This window comes from Cyprinus carpio, chromosome B5 (genome assembly GCF_018340385.1).
Source record: "Cyprinus carpio isolate SPL01 chromosome B5, ASM1834038v1, whole genome shotgun sequence".
NCBI lineage: Eukaryota > Metazoa > Chordata > Actinopteri > Cypriniformes > Cyprinidae > Cyprinus > Cyprinus carpio.
The window spans coordinates 35715890-35743682 of NC_056601.1; the positions used below are offsets into that span (position 1 = coordinate 35715890).

Below are 27793 nucleotides of genomic sequence, written 5' to 3' on the forward strand. Positions count from 1 at the left end.
AAATTGCCTCCAAATACCCACACTTGCGGTCTTTGCACTTGACCACTTGACTACTTCTATTATGTATTTCCAAGTGTTGAAGTGAGGATGAAGACCACCAAGTGTGTGTCGAACTTTTCATTACCTGATGGGACACACTTATTGTGTTGTAAAAATGTGTTTACATACCTTTATTTTAGTTTTAAATACTATGTCTGTTCAGTAGTCCCCATAACATGACATATTTTAAATTTGTGGTGCTTATAATTAAGTGATAAAAATCAGTTGCAAATGTTGTACAAAATAAAACGTAAAAAACAGTTTTTCTACAAAATTATATGTAATATCTAATTATTATTAATATATCACATACATTGGAAAGGTTTTCGTGACCTCTCACGAGATTTAGGCAAAAATTCTCTCGATTTATTTCCACAACATGATGCGTGATGGGATACTCCAGAGCGGTATTCAAGATAGAAGGGATTTAGTGTGCATTAAGGGCACTGCGCTTTGGCATTTTTAAGATGTGGGACAGTCTTGCACACTTACATCCCGTCTCAAGTGACCGCAAGTGTGGGTATTTGGACAAGGGAGGCCCTGTCCCAGATGGAACACTTGATGTGCACTTGCGGTCTTATGGACTTTCAATGGCCGCCGTGTGCGTGTGTCCGTTAAGTCCACGAGACCGTAGGGTGTCCCATTTGTCATTTTAGCGTTCAGAAGGGTGCTGGCACCCGTTATGCGCCCTCCATCCACACTTCTGTTGAGCCCGCACTGGGGCAATCTTCGCAGCAGACTTCTACCCAACAGTGGCATTACGTCAGGAAAGTGCGGACTCAGAGGAAGACCGTGAGGGTTTAGGGTGCCATTTGGGACAGGGCCGAAAATGTCAGGACAATGGCCGAAGTATACTTTGGTCTTAAAGAGAAGGCCGTCAGTTAGTGTGCTGAACCAGCGTCAATCATTTTCCAAATATAAAGCAATAGGTTAACCAGAACATTTTCTTCCAAAGTTTTACTCTTATGCAATAATAATATATATTTACTAGATAGCCTAATCTTATTTTTTGTTAATGTTTTGTGTATTTTGTTTGAATATCAGATAAAATAGAAGGTGATTTGGTGATTACAAAGAGAATATTCAACTATAATACTAATTTCTCGCTAGAAATGACATCAGAAGTGGAACATATTAGTCAAAACGTGCACAAATGCACAAACCATATTAAAATTAAACAACAATTTAATTAACCAAAATTTTATTATGTATTGATTACCATTTGTACAGGTCCCAGGTCTATAAAACCACAGTTATACTACAAAAATACCATGGTTAAACTATGGTTAGTGTAGGAAAACCATGGTTAATTTGGGGTTACCATGGTTCAACCTTAGTAACCATGTTTTTTTTTTTTTTTGTTAGTTTTTTTTTGTTTATTTGTGGTAAAACCATAGTTAATTTTCGTAAGGGTAGTAGCTACACTATATGGACAAAAGTATAGTTTGACTGCCATCTCATTCTCTCCAAGTATACAGTGTAGTTTCTCTGAGTCATTTAGAGACAAGAATGAATGATTCAATGCTTCAACTGTGGGAAGAAGTTTGTGGTGGAAGTGTTTCTCATCCTCTATTAGATTCAGCTCACATTGTTTGCACAGTCTAGCACACACACACTCTCACTCACTCACTCACTCACTCACTCTCACGCGCGCGCTTGTGTGTGTGTTTCTGAGAGAGAGCGCGCGGATCATCTGATGACGTGGAGCGGTTGGCTTCGCTCAGCAGCGCGAGAGGATGGCGGACCAGAACAGGCAAATCAAACTCGCTGCAGCCAAGAAAAAGGTACGTTTATATACGTTCACGTCTTCTTTTACTCTCTTTGTAACAAAACACAACTAAAGACCGTAACCGAGTCTCGTCCGAGCTCGTGTGTTTCATCTGTCATGTTGACATTCCACGTCTACCGGCCTCTCCGCGGGCCCGCGTCCGGCTGCGAGCGCTCCTGCACGGGCGCGGCTGTCAGGAAAGTCCGGGGACTGACCTGCGGCAGGGGCCTGAACACGAACTCATTAGAATTCGTCTCTCTATTCGCGTTCTTAACGATTTAAACCTGTCAGAAATGCGCTTTATAGGAGTCTGTGAGTCAGTATCAGTTTATCTTGGCATGCTAATGCTGTAAGCCTCTGTGTTTTGGCGTTAGCTACAGAATAAAAACAACAACAATGTGAATTAGTAGAAAATAAACTAAAGCTAGACGTTAATTTAATGTCATTTTGGCTCATTTAACCAACTGATTAGTGTTAGCTTACTTGCTAACTGCTAGTTAAGATGACAGCTCTAATTGGAACAGCTGGTTGGGTGTTTAGTTTGTTAAAAGTGCTTAACTAATAGATTTAATCTGCCCTCATTGTGCTCTTTAGATTGCTGTTTTGAGGTTTAATTGATCACATTTGTGATTTTTTTTTTTAAAGATGTATGTGTGTGTTGTCTAGGAAGGCAGCCACTTGATGCCTAAAAGTGCTGTCTAGTTAGGGAGCTCGTGTGTGCACTAGGTTGTGAAGCACAGCTGCTGTCCTGTATGCGGTCCGTGGCTTGGAAAGTCAACACAGCTTGAAAAAAAATCAACCCTGGAATTTAAGTAATGGCAAAGCAAGGCTCTGTCATATGAGATCTGATGTAGAGCCCATGACCCCTGCTTCACACCCAAACACACTACTGCGACCCTGCCCAGCTAGAGACGTGTCCTCATGTCCGCAGGAGTGGACGGGAGGTTACTCTCCAGATGAATGTGCCGTTTGTTGTCTAATCTGAGTGTTTCTGACTCATGTCACTGGTGCAGTGGAACCTGATTTAGTTATCTTGATTTAGTTTGTACACACTCTCACAATGCATTCCATCCAGTGTGTTTAAACTGTGCCAGAATGAGGACAGATCATTGATTTGTGGAGTCCTTTCTGCCCGTCGGTGACACTGGTGCACGATTTAGTTAAACAGCAGCTAATGCTTCAGTTATTGTATTAAATGACTTTATTTGCAGACAGATCATCTGAGATCAGGATGAGTTTGTTTCTTCATCAGGTTTGTAGAAATGTAGCACTGCATCAGTGTCTCAGCAATGGATGCTCTGCAGTGAATGGGTGCCGTCAGAATGAGAGTCCAAACAGCTGATAAAAACATCACAATAATCCACAAGTAATCCACAGCACTCCAGTCCATCAGTGAACATCTGGAGAAGACAAAAGATGAAACACATCCAGCATTAAGATGTTTTTAACTCAAATACATAAAGTCTATAATCCATAATAACACTTCCTCCAGTGAAAAAGTGCATCTCCTGTTGTCTCTCACATCAGAATCCAGACACATATTTGTTTAAACGCTGCTTGATCTGTGCAGATTTCTCTCCTGATTCACACCAGAACACTTTTTCACTGGAGGAAGTGTTATTATGGACTGTAGCGTTATGGATTTGTTTATTACAGAAACACAGCTCAGCATTTCACAAGATGTTAATCGATGGACTGGAGTTGTGTGCATTACTTTTCTTCATAATTTTTGCTCAGTGACTTTAATAAGCAGTGATTTGTGCCATAGAGGATGTATACTGTGTGGGTTGGATATCCATTTTTAGGAAGGTTTACGTTGTGTTGTTGTGGAAATAAAGTGTTTCTGTCATATACACTGTAAAAATGATTTTTTTTTTAAAAGTTGTAAATAAAAAGACAATTCGAGTGCATTTACAAGAGTTTTAGTGTATCTGCACACACACGTGACTGACTGTCGGTGTAATATGATATATTTAATATCAAACATTTCTGCTCTTGTGTCCTGCAGCTGAAGGAGTTTCAACAGAAGACAACCCCATCCACAGGAAGTGCTGGACCAAAGAAGAAGCGGAAGGTTAAAGCAGGCGATCAGCTGGACGCAGCTGCGGACGGACACTCGCTGGAGAATGTGAGTCAGGTGTGTAATCGATGCACGCCGGATGTGATGAATGCTCACTGTCTGCTCTGATGATCTGGTTGTCTGCTGTGTTTTGACTGTTGATCAGTTAATGTCACTGCAGGAAGTCATCCTCGCTTCAGGAACTGTTTGAGGATTCAGTCAGTTTTTGCATGTTTAATTATTTTTCCTCTTGACCTTTTTGAGGGCCTGTTTTTGTACAGCTGTTGGTTTCTCATTTATAATAATTATTCATGTTTACACAACAGCCAGTAATTCATCAGGAATTACAGAGAGTCTGATCCTGGGCTGTTAACCCTAACTAAAAATAAAACCGTTCAAAACGTTGAAAAAAAAATATATAAATATTCAATGAAATTCTTAAAATAAATTATTGAAACTAAAGCACTAAAATGACTAACTAACTATATTTTTGTATAGGCAACATTTTTAGTAATAAAGCTGAAATAAATAAAAATGTAAACTAATTTCTAGTTTTGCTTTAGTTGAAGTCGAAACACTACAATTATTAACTAACTGGAAAAATTGCACTGTACAGATTCTGCGTGCATTTTATAGTTTAATATATTTTTTATTAAAAAAAAAAAATCTCTGCTCTATTCTTTTCTCCCTACCATATTCAATTAATTTTATTCACATCATATGTGTTGGAAAAGAATATAAAATAATAAATATAATGAACTATGTTCTATGTTTTTAATGTGTATGTGCTTAATTCATTGTTGTTTGAGGATGATGAACTAAAGAAAAAATATTTCTCTACATTACATCACATGTAATATAGTATGTAATATGCTTGTGATAAATAATGCATCTTGAACCTAGAAAATTAAACCTAAATATTAATATTTAAAAATAAAAACTCATAAAAATGAGAAAAGCACAATACAAAATGAATAAAAATTAAAATGAAAGCTGAACATATTAAATAAGCTGAAAGCTCGTTCAAAATACTAATAAGTTGTAATTATAATTGTAATAGTAGGCCTATATAAATAACAGAAAGGTGATTGCTGTGTGATTGATCTGACTCAGGCGCTACTAACCCTTCATCTCGTGTTTGCTTTATCACGTTATCACGTTCTCACTACTGCTTCCTCCTCTCTCACTCCTTCTCCTTTATGGTCTGCCTCTCCTTCCCCTGTAGATTGAGAATATTCTCAAAGTTATGGTGTCTGATCTTAGTCTGACTAATGGAGTGTCTCAGCCTCCATTTGTCAACAACAGTCAGGTGAGCTGCTCGCTGTCCCTCCTCTCTTTCCTCCGTTTGCTCTCTGATTCATCATCTGTGTTTCCTCACATCATCATCGCAGGAAGAAGTCGATGTTTGCATCATCTATGGCAGTTTGTAAAGTCAGCATGAAATCACTCATTCGTGTTTCCGGGCTTATTGCGAACGATTCATCACTGCTCTTTATTTTAAAGAAATAATGTTTCATATATTTGACTTGCACTGAAAATAATTTGTAGAAACCATTTGCATTCGGAAATTGCAAGTAAATGTAACAAAGAAATAGCAAATAAAACATTGAATAAAAAGCCTAAAATAGGATAGACAATAATCTCATTTGCTTTATTTTGCAACTTCATAAAATCTATTTTTACAGTGCATGCTTTGAATTCTTTTTAATGTTGAATTTAATGCATCTTTGACATGCAATTTTAAGTTTAAGCGTCTGAATCTCTTGGGATTGATTATATATTGAATTGAATGCCGGGAAATGTTTTTTTTTTAAGCCTTTATATGTGTCCCTGCAGCAGAGAAGCAGTCATCAGTAGCACAGGTATATTTGTAGCAATAGACAACAATACATTGTATGAGTCACAATTATACATTTTTCTTTTATGCCAAAAATCATTAGGATATTAAGTAAAGATCATGTTCCATGAAGATATTTAGTAAATGTCCTACTGTAAATATATCAAAACTTAATTTTTGATTAGTAATATGCATTGCTAAGAACTTCATTTGAACAACTTTAAAGATGTTTTTCTCAATATTTAGATTTTTTTGCTCCCTCAGATTCCAGATTTTCAAATAGTTGTATCTCAGACAAATATTGTCCTCCTAACAAACCACACATCAATGGAGAGATTAATTATTCAGCTTTCAGATGATGTATAAATCTCATTTTCAAAAAATTGACCCTTATGACTGGTTTTGTGCTCCAGGGTCACATATGTATGTACTTGATAAATATGAGAATGTATAGATTGTTGTGCATCTGTACTGTGTGTGTGTGTGTGTTTTAACCCACGGACAGTCTAATGTGTCTCTGTCGCTGTGTTGCATCAGGATGACGTGGATGCGGTGAACCGTGTCTCGCAGGAGCTTGAGGAGACCAGCGCTGAACCCGTCTCTAACCCTGCTTCTGTTATTAACACTGAGTGTGTCGCTGATAACGCTGGCCTGCAGGTCTGTCTGTCTCAGTGTCCGTCACTTTAGCGGTGCTTCAAAAGTCTAGGACTGTTTTAAACACAACTGTTGTGTGTGTGTTGTTTGCTTATGTTTTAAATCTGCTCCATGTGTGTCTTAATTTGGTGCATTGTCTTGTCAAGTTTGTCATTTTTATGTTTTCTGGTATTGTCACATAAGTTTGTCTCGTTTTGCATCTCAAGTTTGTGTTTTTCTTTCACATGTTTTTCCAGCAGAAGTACACCGCAGATGCAAACGGCGATGAACATCCTCTGGAAGATAACAGGTGAATTTACTCTTTATTTGAGAACAAGCTACTACAGAAATATCATGCCGTGAACGTGACACAAGTTTCTCTCTCTTTGAAGAATGACACAGTTACAGACAATCAGAATCTTTTATGTTTTGAGCGCAACAGTGACGGCTCAGGCTTTCTGATGCATTGGTTCTGGAAATATTTTACTATTCATATTTCCAAGATGCATTTTCTTTTTTAAAAATATTCAATGAAGAGACCTGAATCAAACCAAAAAGTGTTTTTTTTTTCCAGAAATGGGTATATTGTTTTTATTAATTTTATTTGTTTTAATTTGAGTTATTTTAGTGCTTCACGTTAACCTAAATTAAAATAAGAAAAGTAGCCTTAGCAAAAAGTTGAAATAAAAGTTTATTATATTTTGTTTTATTTCAGTTCATGCTTATTTTATTTGAAGTAGTTAATTTTTATTTATTTATTTTTTTAGAACTGTTTTAGTTAAAACATTTTTTTGACTAGAAATACCCTGGATTCAAAGTGGAAAAGCATATAAAAATAATATAATTTTTTTTAATGAACTGCTCATGCGATAATGTCAAGTCAAGTCAAGTCATCTTTATTTATATAGCGCTTTAAACAAAAAAGATTGCGTCAAAGCAACTGAACAACATTAATTAGGAAAACAGTGTGTCAATAATGCAAAATGACAGTTAAAGGCAGTTCATCATTGAATTCAGCGATGTCATCATGCAGCTCAGTTCAGTTTAAATGGTATCTGTGCAATCATTTGCAATCAAGTCAACGATATCGCTGTAAATGAAGTGTCCCCAACTAAGCAAGCCAGAGGCGACAGCGGCAAGGAACCAAAACTCCATCAGTGACAGAGAATGGAGAAAAAAAACCTTGGGAGAAACCAGACTCAGTCGGGGGCCAATTCTCCTCTGACCAGACGAAACCAGCAGTTCAATTCCAGGCTGCAGCAAAGTCAGATTGTGCAGAAGAATCATCTGTTTCCTGTGGTCTTGTCCCGGTGGTCATCTGAGACAAGGTCTTTACAGGGGATCTGTCTCTGGGGCTCTAGTTGTCCTGGTCTCAGCTGTCTTTCATGGCTGTAGAGGTCCTTTCTAGGTGCTGATCCACCATCTGGGCTGGATACGTCCTGGATCCGGGTGACTGCAGTGACCCTCTGACTTGGATACATACTGGATCTGGTGGCCACGGAATAAGAGAGAAACAGACTAATATTAGCGTAGATGCCATTCTTCTAATGATGTAGCAAGTACATCGGGTGTTATGGGAAGTGTTCCCCGGTTCCGGTTTACCTAATTAATGCAGCCTAAAAATCCTTTAACGGATTTGGATATTAGAAGTGTATTAGTATGTTATGTGTAAGCCAGGTTAAAGAGATGGGTCTTTAATCTAGATTTAAACTGCAAGAGTGTGTCTGCCTCCCGAACAATGTTAGGTAGGTTATTCCAGAGTTTGGGCGCTAAACAGGAGAAGGATCTGCCGCCCGCAGTTGACTTTGATATTCTAGGTATTATAAAATTGCCAGAGTTTTGAGAACGGAGCGGACGTGGAGGACTATAATGTAACAAGAGCTCGTTCAAATACTGAGGTGCTAAACCATTCAGGGCTTTATAAGTAATAAGCAAGATTTTAAAATCTATACGATGTTTGATAGGGAGCCAGTGCAGTGTTGACAGGACCGGGCTAATATGATCATACTTCCTGGTTCTAGTAAGAACTCTAGCTGCTGCATTTTGTACTAACTGGAGTTTGTTTACTAAGCGTGCAGAACAAACCACCCAATAAAGCATTACAATAGTCTAACCTTGAGGTCATAAACGCATGGATTAACATTTCTGCATTTGACATTGAGAGCATCGGCCGTAATTTAGATATATTTTTGAGATGGAAAAATGCAGTTTTACAATTGCTAGAAACGTGGCTTTCTAAGGAAAGGTTGCTATCAAATAGCACACCTAGGTTCCTAACTGATGATGAAGAATTGACAGAGCAGCCATCAAGTCTTAGACAGCGTTCTAGGTCATTACATGCAGAGTTTTTAGGCCCTATAATTAACACCTCTGTTTTTTTTTTTTATAGAATTTAGCAGTAAGAAATTACTCGTCATCCAGTTTTTTATATTGACTATGCAATCCGATAGTTTTTCAAATTGGTATGTTTCGCCAGGCCGCGATGAAATATAGAGCTGAGTATCATCAGCATAACAGTGAAAGCTAACACCGTGTTTCCTGATGATATCTCCCAAGGGTAAAATGTAAAGCGTGAAGAGTAACGGCCCTAGTACTGAGCCTTGAGGTACTCCATACTGCACTTGTGATCTATATGATACCTCTTAATTCACTGCTACGAATTGATGGCGGTCATATAAGTACGATTTAAACCATGCTAATGCACTTCCATTAATGCCAACAAAGTGTTCTAGCCTATGCAAAAGAATAGTGTGGTCAATAGTGTCGAACGCAGCACTAAGATCCAATAGCACTAATAGAGAGATACAACCACGGTCAGATGATAAGAGCAGGTCATTTGTAACTCTAAGGAGAGCAGTCTCAGTACTATGATGCGGTCTAAATCCTGACTGGAAATCCTCACAGATGCCATTTTTCTCTAAGAAGGAATATAAAGAAATAATGTGAGCGACACATTGCCATTTGTTTAAAAAAATATCACCATAAACTATGAAAGTGTGTGGTATGCATGTTATTGACTAAGTAGTAAAATGTAATATACTTCATTAAATAAAAATGTTTATTATATTAAAAACAAACATTAAACATTGCTGCTTTATTCTGTGTGTTCATACACACTAACTCTACACAGATCCCCTTGATTTTGTATGTGTGTTATGCTTGTTTATCTCAGAACTGTAACACCTGATGGTCTGTTCTGATTCGCTGAACTCATGTTTGTGTTTGCAGGCCGCTGTCTTCCACCGAGAGCCTGAGACAGATTTCCCAGCAGCTCAATGGACTTCTGTCTGACGTGAGTCACAGCTTCTGCTTGCTTCAGTCTTTGGCTTTGGTTGGATTATGATGCTATGATGTCATAAGTTAATGTTATATTTGTCCACCCTGCTTGATTACATCAGTAGAAAAGTCATTTCAGACGTGGATAGAGTTCTTAAAATTTTAATGAAAGGTTTTGAAAGCAGGTATTTTTTTCTTTAGGTTGACATGCACTATAACGAATGTGACCAAATGCATTTTTTAAGAAATTAAATGACCTGTTTTGATGTCATCTCGACTTTTAAGAACTAAACTCTAATGGCTCCTCCCAAATAAACCAAATTCTATTGAAATTACAAGGCTTGAGTGAATTACAAACATAAAAGTATAAACACATTTGCAAGACTAGAAGCAGTTTAATACATGTGTAACACTTAACCCAAATATCAACATTTAAACCATTCCAGAATTAATTGATCAAGTGATTTAGGGTAAAGCTTTGAATTCTGATTCTGATTTTCTTTTCTTCTTGGGTTTAATGCAGTCAGCAACATACATCAATGGAGACAGCGATCCGCCGGCGGTCAGCGAGAAGGAACTGGAGGTATTTTTAAATGTTTTACTATTAATTCACCTGAGCTTTTATTTATTTTTTTAAAGTAGAGGTGCAAAACTGCCCAGTAAGGTAATCTAGTTTAGTCTAGCGGTTTATAATCACCACTCTGAACGGTCACTAGCAGGATAATCTTATTGAAGCACAAGTTCTTACGATGGAAATAGCTTGTAGTCTGTAGGGGTTTTCGCGGTCTATTAAAGAGTGTTAGTCACTTGACATCATTTTCACAATCATATCCTAGATTGATTCCCTCATGGTTTACAGACCAAATCAAGAACAATTTCATCTCTTTCTGCTAAAAAAATAAAACCTGAAACTGTTTTCCTCTTATCTGTGCGGTGTGCTACTGGAATCTATATCTTAATTGCTATAATTGGTTATGTGTCTGTCAGTTTGTGTGTCCTGTAGGACTAGTTCTGGCATTTGATCCCACGATCTCCTGCTACACACTGAACAAACATCCTGTTTCAGCGTCACAAACACGTCTGTAACAGGCTACATGGCAGAACGAGGCTCTGTTAAATTAAAGTTTCACTGGCTTCATCCGCATAGAATCCTGAATGCCTGTAGATAGCAGTCATGTGTTACATACATGGCCATTTGATCAAAAATACACTAAAAATAGTGAAATATTATTATAGTTCAGAAAAGCTGTTTTCTGTGTGAATCTCTGTTAAACTGTAATTTATTTCTGTGATGCACAGCTGTATTTTCAGCATCATTACTCCAGTCTTCAGTGTCACATGATCTTCAGAAATCATTCTAATATGATGATTTGCTGCTCGAGAAACATTTCTGATTATTATCAATGTTGAATACAGTTGTGCTGCACAATATTTTTGTGGAAACTGTGATACATTTTATTTTCCAGGATTCACAGATGAACAGAAAGTTCAAAAGAACAGCATTTATTTGAAATAGAAATCTTTTGTGACATTATAAATGTCTTCACTGTCACTTTTGATCAATTTGATGTGTTCTTGATAAATAATGAAGTGTTATTTTATTAAAAAAAAAACATTTTGAACAGTAGTTTACATAACTTGATCAGAATTTGAGCAGTTTTTTTATTTTTATTAGTGGTAGTCAATTATCATTATTACTAGTGCTCATATTTTTGAACTGTAGCATTTTTTATTTTTAATAACTAAAAATAGAAATCGAAAAAATTGAAACGGAAATCTTTTGTAACATTAAATTTTTTACTGTCCCTTTTGATCAGTTTAATGCATCCTTGCTTAATTAAAATATTAAATATTTCATAATTTGCATCGCACACTTTTGAGTGGTAGTGCGTATAACTTTAAACATTTTCAGCAGTTTTTGTTACTAGAGCTCATATATGCTGAAAATTTTTTTTTCATGAGCTGAACTCAAAGATCTAAGACTTTTTCTATGTACACAAAAGGCCTATATCTCTCAAATATTGTTCACAAATCTGTCTAAATCTGTGTTAGTGAGCACTTCTCCTTTGCCGAGATAATCCATCCACCTCACAGGTGTGGCATATCAATATGCTGATTAGACAGCATAATTATTGCACAGGTGTGCCTTAGGCTGGCCACAATAAAAGGCCACTCTAAAATGTGCAGTTTTATTATGGCGTCGTGTGGGTGAGCGGTTTGCTGATGTCAGTGTTGTGGATCGAGTGGCCCATGGTGGCGGTGGGGTTATGGTATGGGCAGGCGTGTTTTATGGACAATGAACACAGGTGCATTTTATTGATGGCATTTTGAATGCACAGAGATACCGTGACGAGATCCTGAGGCCCATTGTTGTGCCATTCATCCACGACCATCACCTCATATTGCAGCATGATAACACACGGCCCCATGTTGAAAGGATCTGTACACAATTCCTGGAAGCTGAAAATATCCCAGTTCTTGCATGGCCAGCATACTCACCGGACATGTCACCCATTGAGCATGTTTGGGATGCTCTGGATCGGCGTATACGACATCGTGTTCCAGTTCCTGCCAATATCCAGCAACTACACACAGCCATTGAAGAGGAGTGGACCAACATTCGACAATCAACAACCTGATCAACTCTATGTGAAGGAGATGTGGTGCACTGCGTGATTAAAATCATCCTAATACAAAACACTGAAATAATCATGCATCCCAACCATAACCCCCAATACAGTAAAAATGCACATTTCAGAGTGGCTTTTTATTATAGTCAGCCTAAGGCACACCTGTGCAATAATCATGCTGTCTAATCAGCATCTTGATACGCCACACCTGTGAGGTGGATGGATTATCTCGGCCAAGGAGAAGTGCTCACTAACACAGATTTAGACAGATTTGTGAATAATATTTGAGAGAAATAGGCCTTTTGTGTACATAGAAAAAGTCTTAGATCTTTGAGTTCAGCTCATGAAAAACAGTGGCAAAAACAAAAGTGTTGCGTTTATAATTTTGTTCAGTGTATTTGGTTCTATATCATTCTCATTATAAATGACTAAATACTCTCCTGCAGACAAGACGATGTGATCAATAGCTTTGGTCTGTAACGAATCTACAATTTTGATTTAATGGGGTTTAATAGAGATAACCCATATGTTTCTACTTTAGGAACACTCTTGAGTAAAATGTTAAATGTCACCCAGTTTGAATATGAACGAATCCCACCTCACTCGTGTTGAGTGTCCAATTACACACATAACAGATTCTTTGTGTTACACCATATCACCGCCTGTTTGCCGTCACGTCCACCTCTCTTAGTCTTTCATTTGTCCTCTCTCTCTCTCTCTCTCTCTCTCTCGCTCTCTCTCTCTCTCTGTGCATGCTGACACGTCAGACTCGCAACCAGGAGCTGGCAGCGGCTCTGGACTCCAGCGGGCTCACAAACACCCAGCTCTCGTCCAAACTCGAGACTCTGGTAAGAGTGTGTGCATGATACGTGTCTGTGTGCATGCTGCAGTTCACAAGCATTCAGTACCAGAGTGCAGCACAATGGAGTTTTTGAAGATGTGACATTGATTGCTACTTCTAACATGCAACATTGTTTCAATTTCTAGTTTTTAAATTGTATGCCCATTTTCTTGTGCCTCAGTTTATATGCCAACTTTTACATTTATCCATTTAGCAGATGCTTTTGTCCAAAGTGACTTGCAAAAGAGGAGCCACAGCAATTCTTTGATTAGAAATTCAAGATTGCATACTTTGGGAACTGATAGATTTATTAAACACATATATAATTGACATTTATTCAGACACAAATGCATGGTTTTTTTCATCTGTCTGAGAGGTCATGCTGTATTGTGTATATACTTCACTTTAATGCCTTGAGTGCTTTTGAGTTAATTAAATGGTTAATATTAATGCATCATAACTGTTTATTATTTTCATTCTGTTTATTCGGCTTCATTATTTTAGTAAGTTTTGGATCGGAGTGCACATGTTAAGATTTGATGTTAGTACTTAATATTAATAATATTAGTCAAACATATTTTTTCCCCTTCTGAAGGTTTTAAAGAGCATTTTTCAGATCAGACATTTCCACAATGGCATTTAAAGTTGCATTTTGAATTCGTATTGTCTTTAACGAAGCTCAGGTCCCTGTTTAACATGCTTGTGGGTGTCGGTTTAATGATTTATTACTTAATAAACACACATGAGTTAAATGTTTGTTCATTGTTTTCAGACGAAGCAGTCTCAGGAGCTTTCTGATCAGCTACAGAAGGTACAGTAAGCTGCCAGCAGTGTTATTAGATTGCTTATTAATGAGCGACTTCTCTTATTGTGCATTATCTGTTCTCATCAGGAGCGGAAAGAGTTTGAGCAGAAGTTCACGAAGGAGCAGGGAGCGATGCGTGAACAGCTACAGGTGAACAGATTACACAGGATTGAAGTCATGTCCTGTTCGCTAATTAATAAGTATGCTGGGAGCATCATCAACACAATATCTGGCTGTAATTTCATCAAACAGGTCATACAAATTTTATGACAAATTGAAAGTTTTGTGCGTGTTTTCAGGTTCACATTCAGACCATCGGCATCCTGGTGTCTGAGAAATCAGAGCTACAGACGGCTCTGTCTTACACACAGCAGGCAGCGCGACACAAGACAGGTGTGTGTGTGTGTGTGTGTGTGTGTGTGTTAACATGCCCAGAGTCATGATATTATTTGTCCAGTACATAGATCATGTGTAAAATGTTACGGCACTATGTTACGGCTAAAGTCTTATTTTTTCCTGAAATTTGCCTCTAAATATATTTCCCCAAAATGTAGTGAACTCAGATGTTTTTTTAAGGAAAGGATAAATATTTGTAATGAATATACAAAGAGTTCATTTGCAAAAAGAGAACTTCATTTTTAACAATTTTCAAAAATTGTGCATTTCAATTAAAATCAATCAAACTACAGTTTAGTTTTGATTGTTAAAAAATGACAAAAAAAAAACACAGAACACAAAAAAAAAGATAACATAATAAAAAACATGATTTTTGAGAGTTATCTGTTTTTGCAAATAAACTCTTCATATGTACACTGAAAAAGTAAGATGTTTTATTGACTGCAGAACTCCTTTACATTAGGACCACTGAAATCTCAGACTACTTTTTAATATCAGACTACTTTTTCTTTCCGCAAAATATAATGGCTTACTTTTGTTTCTTAATATTTTGTAGTGAAATAAGACCTGGACACATTCTTATGAGATTTACATTGTAATTATTTACATATTAGATATGAATCTGAATTGAAGCTATAAATTTATTGATATCACCACTAATAATCATAAAAAATACTACAAAAAATTGGGATTTTTCAAAACATGACTCAGTTGGTCTTTTAAGAAATATTATAATTAGATATTTGTGTCCCTGGAGCATAAAACCAGTCTTAAGTAGTTTGGGGATATTTGTAGCAATAGCCAATAATACATTGTATGGGTCAAAATTATTGATTATTTTCAAAAAGATCATGTTCCATGAAGATATTTAGTAAATTTCCTACCGTAAATATATCAAAACTTATTTTTTGATTAGTAATATGCATTGCTAAGAACTTCATTTTGAACAACTTTAATGATGATTTTCTCAATATTAGATAGTTTTTTTGCTCCCTCAGATTCCAGATTCTCAAATAGTTGTATCTCAGACAAATATTGTCCTCCTAACAAACCACACATCAATGGAGAGATGATTTATTCAGCTTTCAGATGATGCATAAATCACAATTTCAATAAATTGACCCTTATGACTGGTTTTGTGCTCCAGGGGCACATTTGTCAAATTACATTAGGAATTACAAAAAACATATATACTATGCATAAAAAAATACTTATTTTTCTTTATGCAATATATAATTTCTTTCCTGTATTTGGTATTTTGTCCTGCAGTGTGACCTGCACACATCCCTCTTGTAATATACTAACGTGTCCTTTGCTGTGTGTTTGTGCAGCAGAGGCAGAAGATCTGAGCTCGCGGCTGCAGGCCAGTAAACAGCGAGTGTCTGAGCTAGAGAGGACTCTATCTTCAGTCTCCACACAACAGAAGCAGTTTGAGAAGGTACCAGATCCTCTTCACTATCCGCTGCATCTGACCAAAACCACACAGTTCACGTTCAAAAAGCCTTGTTTGCTTTTTTCTGCAGCATAATAGAGAGCTTGAGAAGGAGCGCGACAGTCTACGACTAGAGGTCCTCAGGTTTAGGTGAGACTCTTCAGTTGTTGTTTACTCCTCCTTTAGCAGCAGGGTGAGTGTGTGTTATATGAATACGGTCGTTTCTGTCAGTAAAGTGAGCGAGGAGTCCAGGCAGCAGAGCTCAGAGCTGTCCGAGCAGCTCAAGCTGAGAGTGAATGAGAACAACGGCTTGAAGCAGGAGGTTGATGAGCTCCGTAAGCAGCTGGAGATGGCCGACAGCATGCTGCAGCAGGTGAGGAGACGCTTTAAACATTTACTGTGCACTCATGATAGAGCTCCTGTGATGTGAAATCCCTCTTCACATGGCTCCTGCAGTTCTCCAGTCAGTCGGGTCCTCCGTCTGAGCACCAGCAGGTCCAGCTCCTCCTGGAAGAGAAGCACCAGTTAGAGGCTCACGCGGCTCAGGTGTGTGTGCTGCTGCTGTGATGTGGGGCATGTTTGTGTCTGTGGATGTCATCCTGAGTTTCTGAGTGTTTGTGTGTGTCTGTGCAGCTGATGGAGTCGGTGGCTCAGCTGCAGGTGGAGAGAGATCAGTACGCTGGACAGATACAGGAGGAGGGACGCGTGTGGAAGGACAAAACAGAACAGCTTCTGTCTCAGGTGCACAAACACACTCACACATACATTATTGCAAAAATTAGTTAAATAGTTTTGAATATTTGGGAAAGTATTAATACTCCTAAAATGATTAGGGGGGGATTTTATAGGGGGGTAAATTTGCATAGAAAATATGCAAGTGCAAACCATCCTTTTAGGGCTGAACGATTTGGAAAAAATGTAAATGGATTTTTTCTGACTGTGATTTTAAACCAGGGCTATTATAGTTAACTAAATCTAAAACCATACAAAAGCTCTGTTACTTAATGTTATGTTAAACTTCAACTGAAAATTTCAGCTACTGCAAAATAAAAATGATAAATATTTTTAAAGAATATTAAAAATGACGGCAAGAATTCAAATGAAAACAGAAAAATTAAGAAATTACATTAAACTTCAACTGAAAAAAAAACTTGAATTTATTTTATTTCAGCTACAACAAAATAAAATTGATAAATATTTTTTAAAAATAATAATGACGGCAAAATGAAAACAGAAAAAATTAAGAAATTACATTAAACTTCAGCTGAAATAAAAACCTTGAATTTATTTCTACCACAAAATAAAATTGATTAATATTTTTAAAAAATAATAAAAATGACAGCAAAAATTAAAATAAAAAAAAAAAGTAAAAAAACCCTGACAAAAATAAAATCTAATAAAAAGCTCTAATAGTATCTCACAAAAAATGAACAGACATTTGAACGTTGATATGATAAACATTTAACATCTCATACCTCTGCTGATTAGACATCCAGAAACAAAAAGACACAAATAATGGTGTTTTTAAGAGTGTTTAAGTATTGGGTTCACTCTTTAAAAGAACAAATTCAAACCTCTTTAAGTAACAATAAAGTAAACAAATAGGCCACATTCACACTGGTTTTGACTCTTTTAATATGGCTTTAAGATAATAACAATAAAATTAATTATTATTTCTATTGCGATTTTATCATTATCAAAATATTAAAATAAGAAATATTTCTTTTGTAATGTGCTGTAAAATAAAATATTGAGATAGTAATAACTTTATTTTACTGTATGAGTATGACGTTTGTTTATGCTGAGTGTGTCTCTGTGTGTGTGTGTGTGTGTGTGTGTGTGTGTGTGTGTGTGTCTGTGTGTGTGTGTCTCTCTCTGAGTGTGTGTGTGTCTGTGTGTCTCTGTGTGTGTGTTTGTGGCTCTGTGTGTGTGTCCTGTGTGTGCGTGTGTGTGTCCTGTGTCTCTGTGGTGTGTGTGTGTGTGTGTGTGTGTGTGTGTGTGTGTGTGTGTGTCTGTGTCTCTGTGTGTGTGTTTGTCTCTGTGTCTGTCTGTGTCTGTGTGTGCGTGTGTGTGTCTGTGTCTCTGTGTGTGTCTCTGTGTCTGTGTGTGTGTGTGTGTGTGTGTGTGTGTGTGTGTGCTGTGTCTCTCTGTGTCTCTGTGTGTGTGTGTGGGTCTCTCGTGTGTGTGTGTGTGTGTGTGTGTGTGTGTCTGTGTCTGTGTCTGTGTGTGTGTGTCTCTCTGTGTCTGTGTCTCTGTGTGTGTGTGGGTCTCTGTGTGTGTGTGTGTGTGTGTGTGTGTGTGTGTGTGTGTGTGTGTGTGTGTGTCTCTGTGTGAGTGTCTCTGTGTGTGTGTGTCTCTCTGTGTCTGTGTGTGTGTTTGTGTGTCTTGTGTGTGTGTGCCTCTCTCTCTGTGTCTGTGTGTGTGTGTCTCTCTGTGTCTGTGTCTCTGTGTGTGTGTGGGTCTCTGTGTGTGTGTGTGTGTGTGTGTGTGTGTTTGTGTGACTCTCTCTCTAGTGTCTGTGTGTGTGTCTTTTTTCTGTGTCTGTGTCTCTGTTTGTGTTTTTTTGTGTCTCTGTGTCTGTGTGTGTGTGTGTTGTGTGTGTGTCTTTTGTGTGTGTGTCTCTGTGTGTGTGTGTGTATGTGTTGTGTGTGTGTTTTGTGTTGTGTTGCGTGTGTGTGTTCGTGTGTGTGTGTGTGTGTGTTGTGTGTGTCTATGTGTGTGTGTGTGTGTGTGGGTGTGTGGTGTTGTGTGTGTGTGTGTCTCTCTGTGGGTGGTGTGTGTGTGTGTGTGTGTGTGTGTGTGTCTCTCTGTGTGTGTTTGTGTGTGTGTGTGTGTGTAGGTGCGTCTGATGTCAGAGGAGCGTGACAGCACTGCTGCTCAGATTCAGGAGCTGCAGGAGAAGATCACAGAGCTGGAGAATGCTGCAGGTACGAGACGTGACACACACACACACCCTTTACATCACATTCTCATTGATCATGACACAATGAAGTGCTTTCCCCTGCTTACCAAAAAACAAAACACAGACCAGTTAGCTTTTTCATCATGTGTCCAGAAGGAACATTCAGATTTCGAGTGAGGAAACACATGACAGGTTTGTGTTGTGTCCGCAGCTCTGATGAGTAAAGAGCAGGAGCCGCAGGCCGTGTCACAGGCCTCAGGCCCTTCAGAGAGTGAACTGGCCCTTCAGGAAACCATCAGCCGCCTTCAGGAGGAGAGAGACGCTCTCAGTCTGCAGTACCAAGCACAGGTGACCTACACTGACCATGTGACGCACGCTTTGTGTCACGCATTTTATTTGTTGGTCTTAAAAATGTTACAATTGACTCATGTTTTTACGGAAGAGGATTAGTTGCTGTAATGTCTGGAAGAGGATTAGGGCCAAGCAATAATAAAAAAAATAATAAAAGCTCATTATATTGCGAGATTAAACTAGTTAAATTTCGAGAAAAAAAGTCGAAAGACAATCTTGAGAATAAACTCATTAAATTTCGAGAAAAAAAGTCGAAATACAATCTTGAGAATAAACTCATTAAATTTCGAGAATAAAGTCGTTGTGTTTCGAGAAAAAACGTCGAAATGAAATGTAGAGAATAACGCATTCGATCAGTGTTCATTGCATAGCCTATATCTTTCAGTAACAAAGAAATACTATCAACTTTAGCTTATTATGACACAATAATAATTAGCACACTAACTTTAAAGTGAATTTTGCAAGCGGCTAGGTCTTTTTAGAAGAAAAAAAAAATCGGTCCAATTTGCGCGATGTAGGCTACTCGCTTTTGCCCAACATGAAATGACAACCAGAGGACAAATAGGTTATCGCTGGCTTCACCCAAATGCACTCTGGCACTTGGACAGCTATGATAAATTAAAAAACGTACGCATTGCCACGGCAATGTAATGCCATTCAAGATGTATTTCGACTTTTTTTTCTCGAAATTTAATGAGTTTTTTCTCGAAACACAACGACTTATTCTGACTATTTTTATTCTCAAGATTGTATTTTGACTTTTTTTCTCGAAATTTAACGAGTTTTTTCTCGAAACACAACGACTTTGTTCTCGATATTTAATGAGTTTATTCTCAAGATTGTATTTCGACATTTTTCTCGAAATTTAACGAGTTTAATCACAAAACACAACAACTTTATTCTCGAAATTTAACGAGTTTATTCTCAAGATTGTATTTCGGCTTTTTTTCTCGAAATTTTTAAAAATGTTACAGTTGACTCATGTTTTTCCTAAATTTACTAGTGTAGATATTAGATCATGCAGCATGCACATCCTTATTGCAGATTCTTTTCCTAAATTTACTAGTGTAGATATTAGATCATGCAGCATGCGCATCCTTATTGCAGTATATTTCGATTAAATGCATTAAACCAGCCTTTTTGACTCTTAAACCCCTTTATTCTCCACAATGATATTCAAAGGGCCCCTAGCCCTAGTTTTGTTTCTTAAGATTATTTTAATAATCTGTGGACACTCCTGGTTTCTGTAAATTCAGAATTGACAAAAACTACTTAAAATTAAAACTGTAAAATGTTATAATTATAAAATAGTTATAATTCAAATTAAAATAAGTTTTAAGAGCTGAATGTATTTATATTAATTTTTTAATTGATTTTAATGACTTTAAAATAACTTCCTCATATATAATTTTTTTCTAAATGAAAAACTAGTGCTATTGATCTTTTATAATAAAGTTTTATCTTATTTAATACTTGTTTTATCTTATTTTAAGTCATCTTGTGGCCCCCTGGTTAATAACCACTGCATTCAAGGCTTTTAATTTACATGTTTAACCTTAACTTTTAGACATAAATTTGAAATATGTTGCATCACGATTGTAATTACTAGAAGTGAAACTTTGTTAAAAATGTGTGATTTAAAAATGTGACATTTGGACCTGCACAGGTTGACAGAAAGTAGGGCTCGTGGTATAATGTTATGAAATCAGACACTTATTACAGAGGTGTTTGAGTGCTCTATTGTGTCCTGTAGGTGCGAGACAACGAGCAGCTGAGCCGACTGGTGCAGGAACAGGAAGTGAGGCTGGAGGAACTGGAGAGACAGGCAGAACGCGCCGCTGAAGAGGCTCAGGATCGACTGCAGATTCTGGAGGACGTCCAGAGCGACAAGGCCACCATCAGCAGAGCCCTGGCCCAGAACCGAGACCTCAAAGACCAGCTGGCCGAGCTGCAGAACGGCTTCGTCAAGCTGGTGAGCTCTAGTGACAGATGACTTGTGTTTGTGAGTGAACCTGACCCCTGACCCCTGACCTCTGTCCTCCTCCAGACCAATGAGAACATGGAGCTGACCAGCGCTCTGCAGTCCGAGCAGCACATCAAGAAGGAGATCGCTCGTAAGATCGGTCAGCTGCAGGAAGACCTGCACGGTGCCAAAGAACAGGTGTGTGTCTGCAGAGAAATCAAAGGAGAAGATGGTTTTAATTTTAATGAACTATAATAACCCTGATCTTCCGTGTAATAGACTGTGAAGCTGATATTAGAATGAAGTTAAATACAACAACATCAAGTAAATATTTTGTGTCTGAAGAGTCTGGCTGACAAAACGAGTTTGGAAACCTTTGTCTCAAAGGGATCGTGATTGTTGTGCAGCTGTAGTGTTTGCGCTCCTTACCCGACTCTGTGGTCTTCCTCCGTCAGCTGCAGGAGAAGTGCGGAGAGCTGGCGTCTGTGCAGGAGCAGAGGGATCAGTGTCTGGTTCACCTGCAGCAGTACACAGCTGGATACCAGCAGCTGATGGCAGAGCGAGAACACCTGCACCATCAGTTCCTGCAGCAGGCGCAGCTGATGGACCGACTGCAGCACGACGAGGTGCAGGGCAAAGTGCAGATGGAGCAGAGTCACGTGCAGCTGCAGGAGGCGCAGGTAAACACCGAACACATCTCACACCCTGCAGTTAAACACACTGGTGCTGTCCAAAACATAGAGCATTTTCTCCAGCTGCGCTCTCTCACTCTTTTCTCCAATATCAAGGTGACACCCCAGAGTGTGCATTTTAATTAAATCCTATATGTGTCCCTGCAGCAGAGAAGCAGTCAGCAGTAGCACAGGTATATTTGTAGCAATAGACAACAATACATTGTATGGGTCACAATTATACATTTCTCTTTAATGCCAAAAATCATTAGGATATTAAGTAAAAGATCATGTTCCATGAAGATATTTAGTAAATGTCCTACTGTAAATATATCAAAACTTAATATTTGATTAGTAATATGCATTGCTAAGAACTTCATTTGAACAACTTTAAAGATGATTTTCTCAATATTTAGATTTTTTTGCTCCCTCAGATTCCAGACTTTCAAATAGTTGTGTCTCAGACAAATATTGTCCTCCTAACAAACCATACATCAATGGAGAGATGATTTATTCAGCTTTCATTTTATTGCATTTAATTTATACACAAAAACCTAAACTTAATAAATTTCTAATTATCCAATTTCACATATAGTCTATGTTGCTTGCGCAAAGCATTTCACTGTCATGTTTTTACACACTGAGCAATTCTGTTCACAGTAAATGCAATGAACATCTTCTTTGTGTGTGACTTTAATGTGCATTTGGGAACAGTGTGCACCAGTTACGCTTTTCTTACATTTTCAAAATAAAAGTTAAAGGGTTTAACTCTTACAAGTGAAGACACTAAGTAAGTTGTTGAGGTGTAAATCTGCTGCATTGCTGCCCCCTGCAGGAGAAACTGAACCAGCTGGCCAGAGATAACGAGGAGCTGAAGACGGAGGTGCAGGAGCTGCTGAACAGCTCGGCTCTGAACACCTCACACAGAGACGACGGTGAGTCTCTCTTCACTCTGACACGTGTGAGAGAAAGATCTCACTGTACTGATAACTCTACTGATGATTACTGTCCCTACTGATGTTAAGGTGATGGCTTGGAAAGTCATTCTCTCCCGGAGAGCTTCCAGAAGTCACACATCGTCATCCCAGAAGACTTTGAGAGCAGAGAAGAGATGGTGAGTTGATTAAAAATGAACAGACTTTTTTTTTTTTAGCTTCACCTGACATGTTTTCCCGATTAAATGTTAAGTTTCACTCGGAAGTGAATTTTTGTTTCCCTCTGGTTGTAGGAGGAGTTTGTTCACTCTGCTCTGTCGCATCTGGAGGAAGAGCGAGATGAGATGAGCCGCCGGTTCGAGGAGGAGAGGAGACTTCATCACGCTCTCCGACAGCAGATGACAGCCACGAGCCACGAGCAGCAGCAGCATCATCATCATCCTCATCCTCACAGCACAGGTGCAGCTTCATCCTGACCTACACTGCACTCAGATCACTTGCTTTTAATAAACCTCTTAAGACATTTAAGACCTGTAGTTTGAAAATCTCCTATACACATGAAAAATGTTTTGAGAGTCTCTTCTGCTCACCAAAGCTGCATTTATTTGATTAAAAATACAGTAAAAATTGCTAAATATTATTCCAATTTAAAATTGCCATCTTCTATGTGAATCTCTGTTAAAGTGTAATGTATTTCTGTGATGTGCAGCTGTATTTTCAGCATCATTACTCCAGTCTTCAGTGTCACATGATCTTCAGAAATCATTCTAATATGATGATTTGCTGCCCGAGAAACATTTCTGATTATTATCAATGTTGAACACAGTTGTGCTGCTGATATACTATGCTAAAAACAAAGAAATTAATATATTTTTTGCATTGATCAAAAGTGACATTAAAGACAATTATAATGTTACAAAAGGTCAAAAAAACAAATAAATTTAGAATTATAAATTATAAAATAATCAAATAAAAAAAAAAAAAAAAAAAATTCCACAATAACCACAATGCTAACAATCCGTAAAAACAGTGATGATAATTTGTTACTTGACAATAAAAGAAAACCTCCAACAACATAAAAAGAAATCTGTACGTTTTGGCCGTTGGTGTAGCTCGTCTAAATATTATTTGACTCTCTAACTTTTGTAGCCGGCTCTGACGGGGTTCCGGTGGAGGTGCACGAGGCTCTGCGGGGGGCCATGGAGAAACTCCAGGAGCGTTTCACGGCGCTGATGCAGGAGAAGGTGGATCTGAGGGAGCGGGACCACTACATTCAGCTGTCAGGAGAAACAGACACCATCGGAAAAAAAACCATCCACAAAAAAACGCACAACACAAACACTTCTACCACTCAAGCACTCCAAACACATTACCATGAAGCACAGAGAGGCTCTACCTGGTTGACACATGCTTTAGTTCTCAGTTCTGACCCTGGACCATCATAAGGGTCAATTTTCTGAAATTGCGATGTATGCATCATCTGAAAGCTGAATAAATAATCTCTCCATTGATGTATGGTTTGTTAGGAGGACAATATTTGTCTGAGATACAACTATTTGAAAATCTGGAATCTGAGGGTGCAAAAAAATCTAAATATTGAGAAAATCATCTTTAAAGTTGTTCAAATGAAGTTCTTAGCAATGCATATTACTAATCAAAAATTAAGTTTTGATATATTTACAGTAGGAAATTTACTAAATATCTTCATGGAACATGATCTTTACTTAATATCCTAATGATTTTTGGCATAAAAGAAAAATGTTTTTAATCTTGATACTGCTACTCAGTTTTAAACTTATTTAATTAAAATGTTGTTTTAAAATATTAATGAATGAATTAATTCAAACTTTTTAAACTTTCCATTTAATTAATAGTGTAAATAAATTCAATAAAACATAGGTAATAATATATAATCACTTTCTGTTTAATTAACATTAAAAAAATAAATAAAAAATAAATAATAAATAATAATTAATACTTTTTAGATTTAATATACTAATTTAAACGTCTGAAAAGGAAAAATTACTATTATAATCAATATACATTTTTCTACTTGTGCTCAGTTTTAAACTATTTCTGATCAATTAATATTTTGCCCTTATTTAGTAATATGTTGGATATATCGCAGTAGTATTGTCACGTCACAACACAATAAATATTTGTAGATATCTTATTATAAAAAAAATGTTTTAATGCACTTTAGCTTCTTTTTCATCTAACAACTTCAAATACTTCTATAAAGACTTTTATTTTTATGAAATCAAGCCAGCCCAGAGAACATGTCTAAATACTGGTTGAAAATTATCTGTTTCTTTATTGGTCTTTGTTCCTTTGCACTTAAAATGCGTTGTTCAATTATCTATGAGATGTAGCAGTTCTTGTTTTTGCTTACAGATGTGTTTGTTGTGAATGCTGTTGTGTGTGTGTGTGTGTGTGTGTGTGTGTGTGTGTGTGTGTGTGTGTGTGTGTGTGTGTGTGTGTGTGTGTGTGTGTGTGTGTGTAGGTGAATACATTGCGCTGTATCAGAACCAGAGAGCCATCATGAAACAAAGACACTATGAGAAGGAGCAGTACATCAACACGCTGGCCAAAGACAAGGAGGAGATGAAGGTACGAGGAGCGGCTGTGTGATGGAGTGATGTCTGTGGCGTGATGTTGACCTGTGTGTGTGTGTGTTCAGGCGAAGCTAGCGGAGCTGCAGGATCTGGTCATGCGTCTGGTGGGCGAGCGTAACGAGTGGTACAGCAGATACATGAGCGCCGTCGGTAACCCTGACCTCGTGTCCTCCGGAGGAGAACGCCTCCATCCCGCTGACGGACACACGGACAGCCCAGGTGCACAGTCACACTCAGACACACTCATACTGATTCAGTTCGTTCAGTGAACCACTTCAACTACACGTGGCTACACCTTCAGAAGTGTGACTTTAAGGCCTGGAAAAGTTGAAAACATTTTAAAGACAATATCAAGTACTATAGTAATTGTACTATTATTGATAAAAATCATTAATACTATTAATAGCAACTTTTTTTTAAAATATATAAATTAGCACCAAAAGAAAAAAAGTCTTGAAATTTTTTATATTCGGTTTAAAATACTACTAAAACAATAAGTATAAAACAAAATAAAAATTCACTAAAATCAATAAAAATAATCCTAGTTATGCTCATTTTCAAACTTTGTTTAATGTAAAGGAAAGTATCTAATTGAAATATAAATTTTCCTACAGTGCTCATAGTTTTGTAATTTTTTGTGAATTTTATGAATAAGCATTATTTTCATACATATTGATTTAAAAATGACAAGGAAAAGTTAATACTCTATAATAGTATACATTTTTCATTATGCTCATTTAAAAGCTATTTAAAAGGAAAAGTCAATACACTAGAGTCAAATATTAAACAAATAAATTCATTAATAATAAAAAAATAAAACTCAATAAACAAGAAAAAACATTAGTCAGAAAGATATGGCCTCATATTTAAATTTGTTAAAGTCCATTAGTCAGAAAGTGTGAGAATCCTAAAACCATTTGATAAATCACTTAAAAATGTTTCTGGAATCCATGTGTGATATTTTCTGTCTTCTGTTTTGTTAAAGTCCCATATTATAATTTTTTTGTCTGGTTATTATTTGTGTTTTGTTACACACTGAACTGAACCTGGCATTTAATTCAGCTTTAACTCCTATAGCTCTAAATAATTCAAGAATGAATTTTTTTTTTTTTTGCATCGTCAGATTAGACAAAATATCATTTACACAAATAGGCCTGGATCCGCTCCGGACGGCCCGCCGATGTTCTGTGTTGTTTTCCGTCTTCACTCAGCCGTTCTGGACCTGAGCGCAGCGGAGGACGTGTCTACAGCGTCTCAGTCCAGCACAGACCCACACACAGAGAGTTCTGGATCCGCTCCGGACGGCCCGTCGCTGAGGCCCACCGAGGACGGCACGGCCCGCCAGATCATGCAGCTCCTGCAGGAGATCCAGAATCCTCAGGCCAGACCTGCTCCCTTCCTGGGAGAGAACCCCTGCATCCCGTTCTTCTACCGGCCCGACGAACAAGACGAGGTCAAGATCCTGGTGGTCTGACAGCGTCCGTCTCTCCGGCTCTGATACAGATACACGTATCAAATGGGTTTCCCCTCTTAGTTTCTCTGCTTTCTGCAGCGAATAAGAGAAATCTGATGACTTCTGAAGCTTTCCGGCTCCGCTGGGTTTGTCTATAAACCAGTTAATCCATAAGAATATCAGTTTTTGCTGCTCTGTGTCTTGTCCCTCTCTCATTTGTCCTCTTTCACTTTATCAAGTAAGTGCAATAGACAGGTGACAGCTCAGTGATTCATATCGGTATGATTCATTGATTCAGATCGGGAACTCCTTACGTAATGAACTCGCACACTAACTAGGGTACAGTAATGAGTAGTATTGATATGATAAAGCAGGTGTGGACTGAGATGATGAAGGGTTTTCTGAGAGAATCAGATAATGAAGTGTTTATGTAGGGCTGGTTACTGAGAAGCAAATGAATCAGAACTAAACCTTTACGAATGAATCATTCGATCTGAACGTGCTTTGTGCATCACATTGTAGGTTAGAGTGTTCAGTGGACACAAGAATTGTTTTGCTTTTCTAATTGGGATTTATTAAAAGATGTAGTTCTAATTTTATCCCTAGGAACATGCGAGCACCTTGTGTTTTTTCCAGACCGTGTGAGATGTTGGTGATCGTTTGCAGCTAACTCTATGACGCTAGCGTCCGTCAGCTGAGAGTTTGGAGTGGCGTTTGTAAGTGGAGTGAATGATAGAGCGTTTATGAGAGCTGTACATATATTAGAGAAAATGATTTGTAATAATTCCTCTTACATGAGCAAAGCTTGAGCGTTGAAGCATCCTCCGTCAGATTTGGCAACACTTTCAGTGAAGATAAAGCTCTTCTTCACGTCTTTCAATTTCTTGCACTTGTAAATAAATGTAAACAAATCAAAACCCATAAACAGTGTGATGCACCTTTAAAGAGTGTGATGCATTTTGCATGCGTTATGCTGTTTAGAAGTGTATGCATATTAATCTACAGGTACTTACAAAAACATTCAAGCAGTTCTGAAGTAGAATGCATTGTGCATTGCTCTCAAATGCATTGTATTTAGAAAGTGTTGCCGTATCTGTATTCACCTGAAGAACTGAGCTCATGTATGGAAGGCGTGTGGATCTGAATACTGTGTTTCAGTACCCTGCTGTACTCTGAAGCACTTTTGT

General features: G+C 37.7%; 1 protein-coding gene across 1 annotated transcript; it reads left to right on the forward strand.

The window, feature by feature from the left end:
• The first annotated feature begins 1452 nt into the window (after window positions 1-1452).
• Window positions 1453-27263, forward strand: golga2 (golgin A2). Its single transcript, XM_042723315.1, has 28 exons — window positions 1453-1823; window positions 3816-3944; window positions 5092-5175; window positions 6241-6360; window positions 6597-6646; window positions 9565-9628; window positions 10136-10195; window positions 13010-13090; window positions 13856-13894; window positions 13976-14038; window positions 14188-14281; window positions 15616-15722; window positions 15808-15866; window positions 15948-16089; window positions 16173-16262; window positions 16350-16457; window positions 18556-18643; window positions 18830-18966; window positions 20723-20941; window positions 21017-21130; window positions 21388-21612; window positions 22439-22538; window positions 22629-22717; window positions 22832-22997; window positions 23688-23840; window positions 25042-25148; window positions 25219-25372; window positions 26365-27263. Exons 1-28 carry the CDS (start codon window positions 1776-1778, stop codon window positions 26625-26627), a joined length of 3153 nt encoding a protein of 1050 aa, XP_042579249.1. The 5' UTR covers window positions 1453-1775; the 3' UTR covers window positions 26628-27263.
• The last annotated feature ends 530 nt before the right edge of the window (window positions 27264-27793 follow it).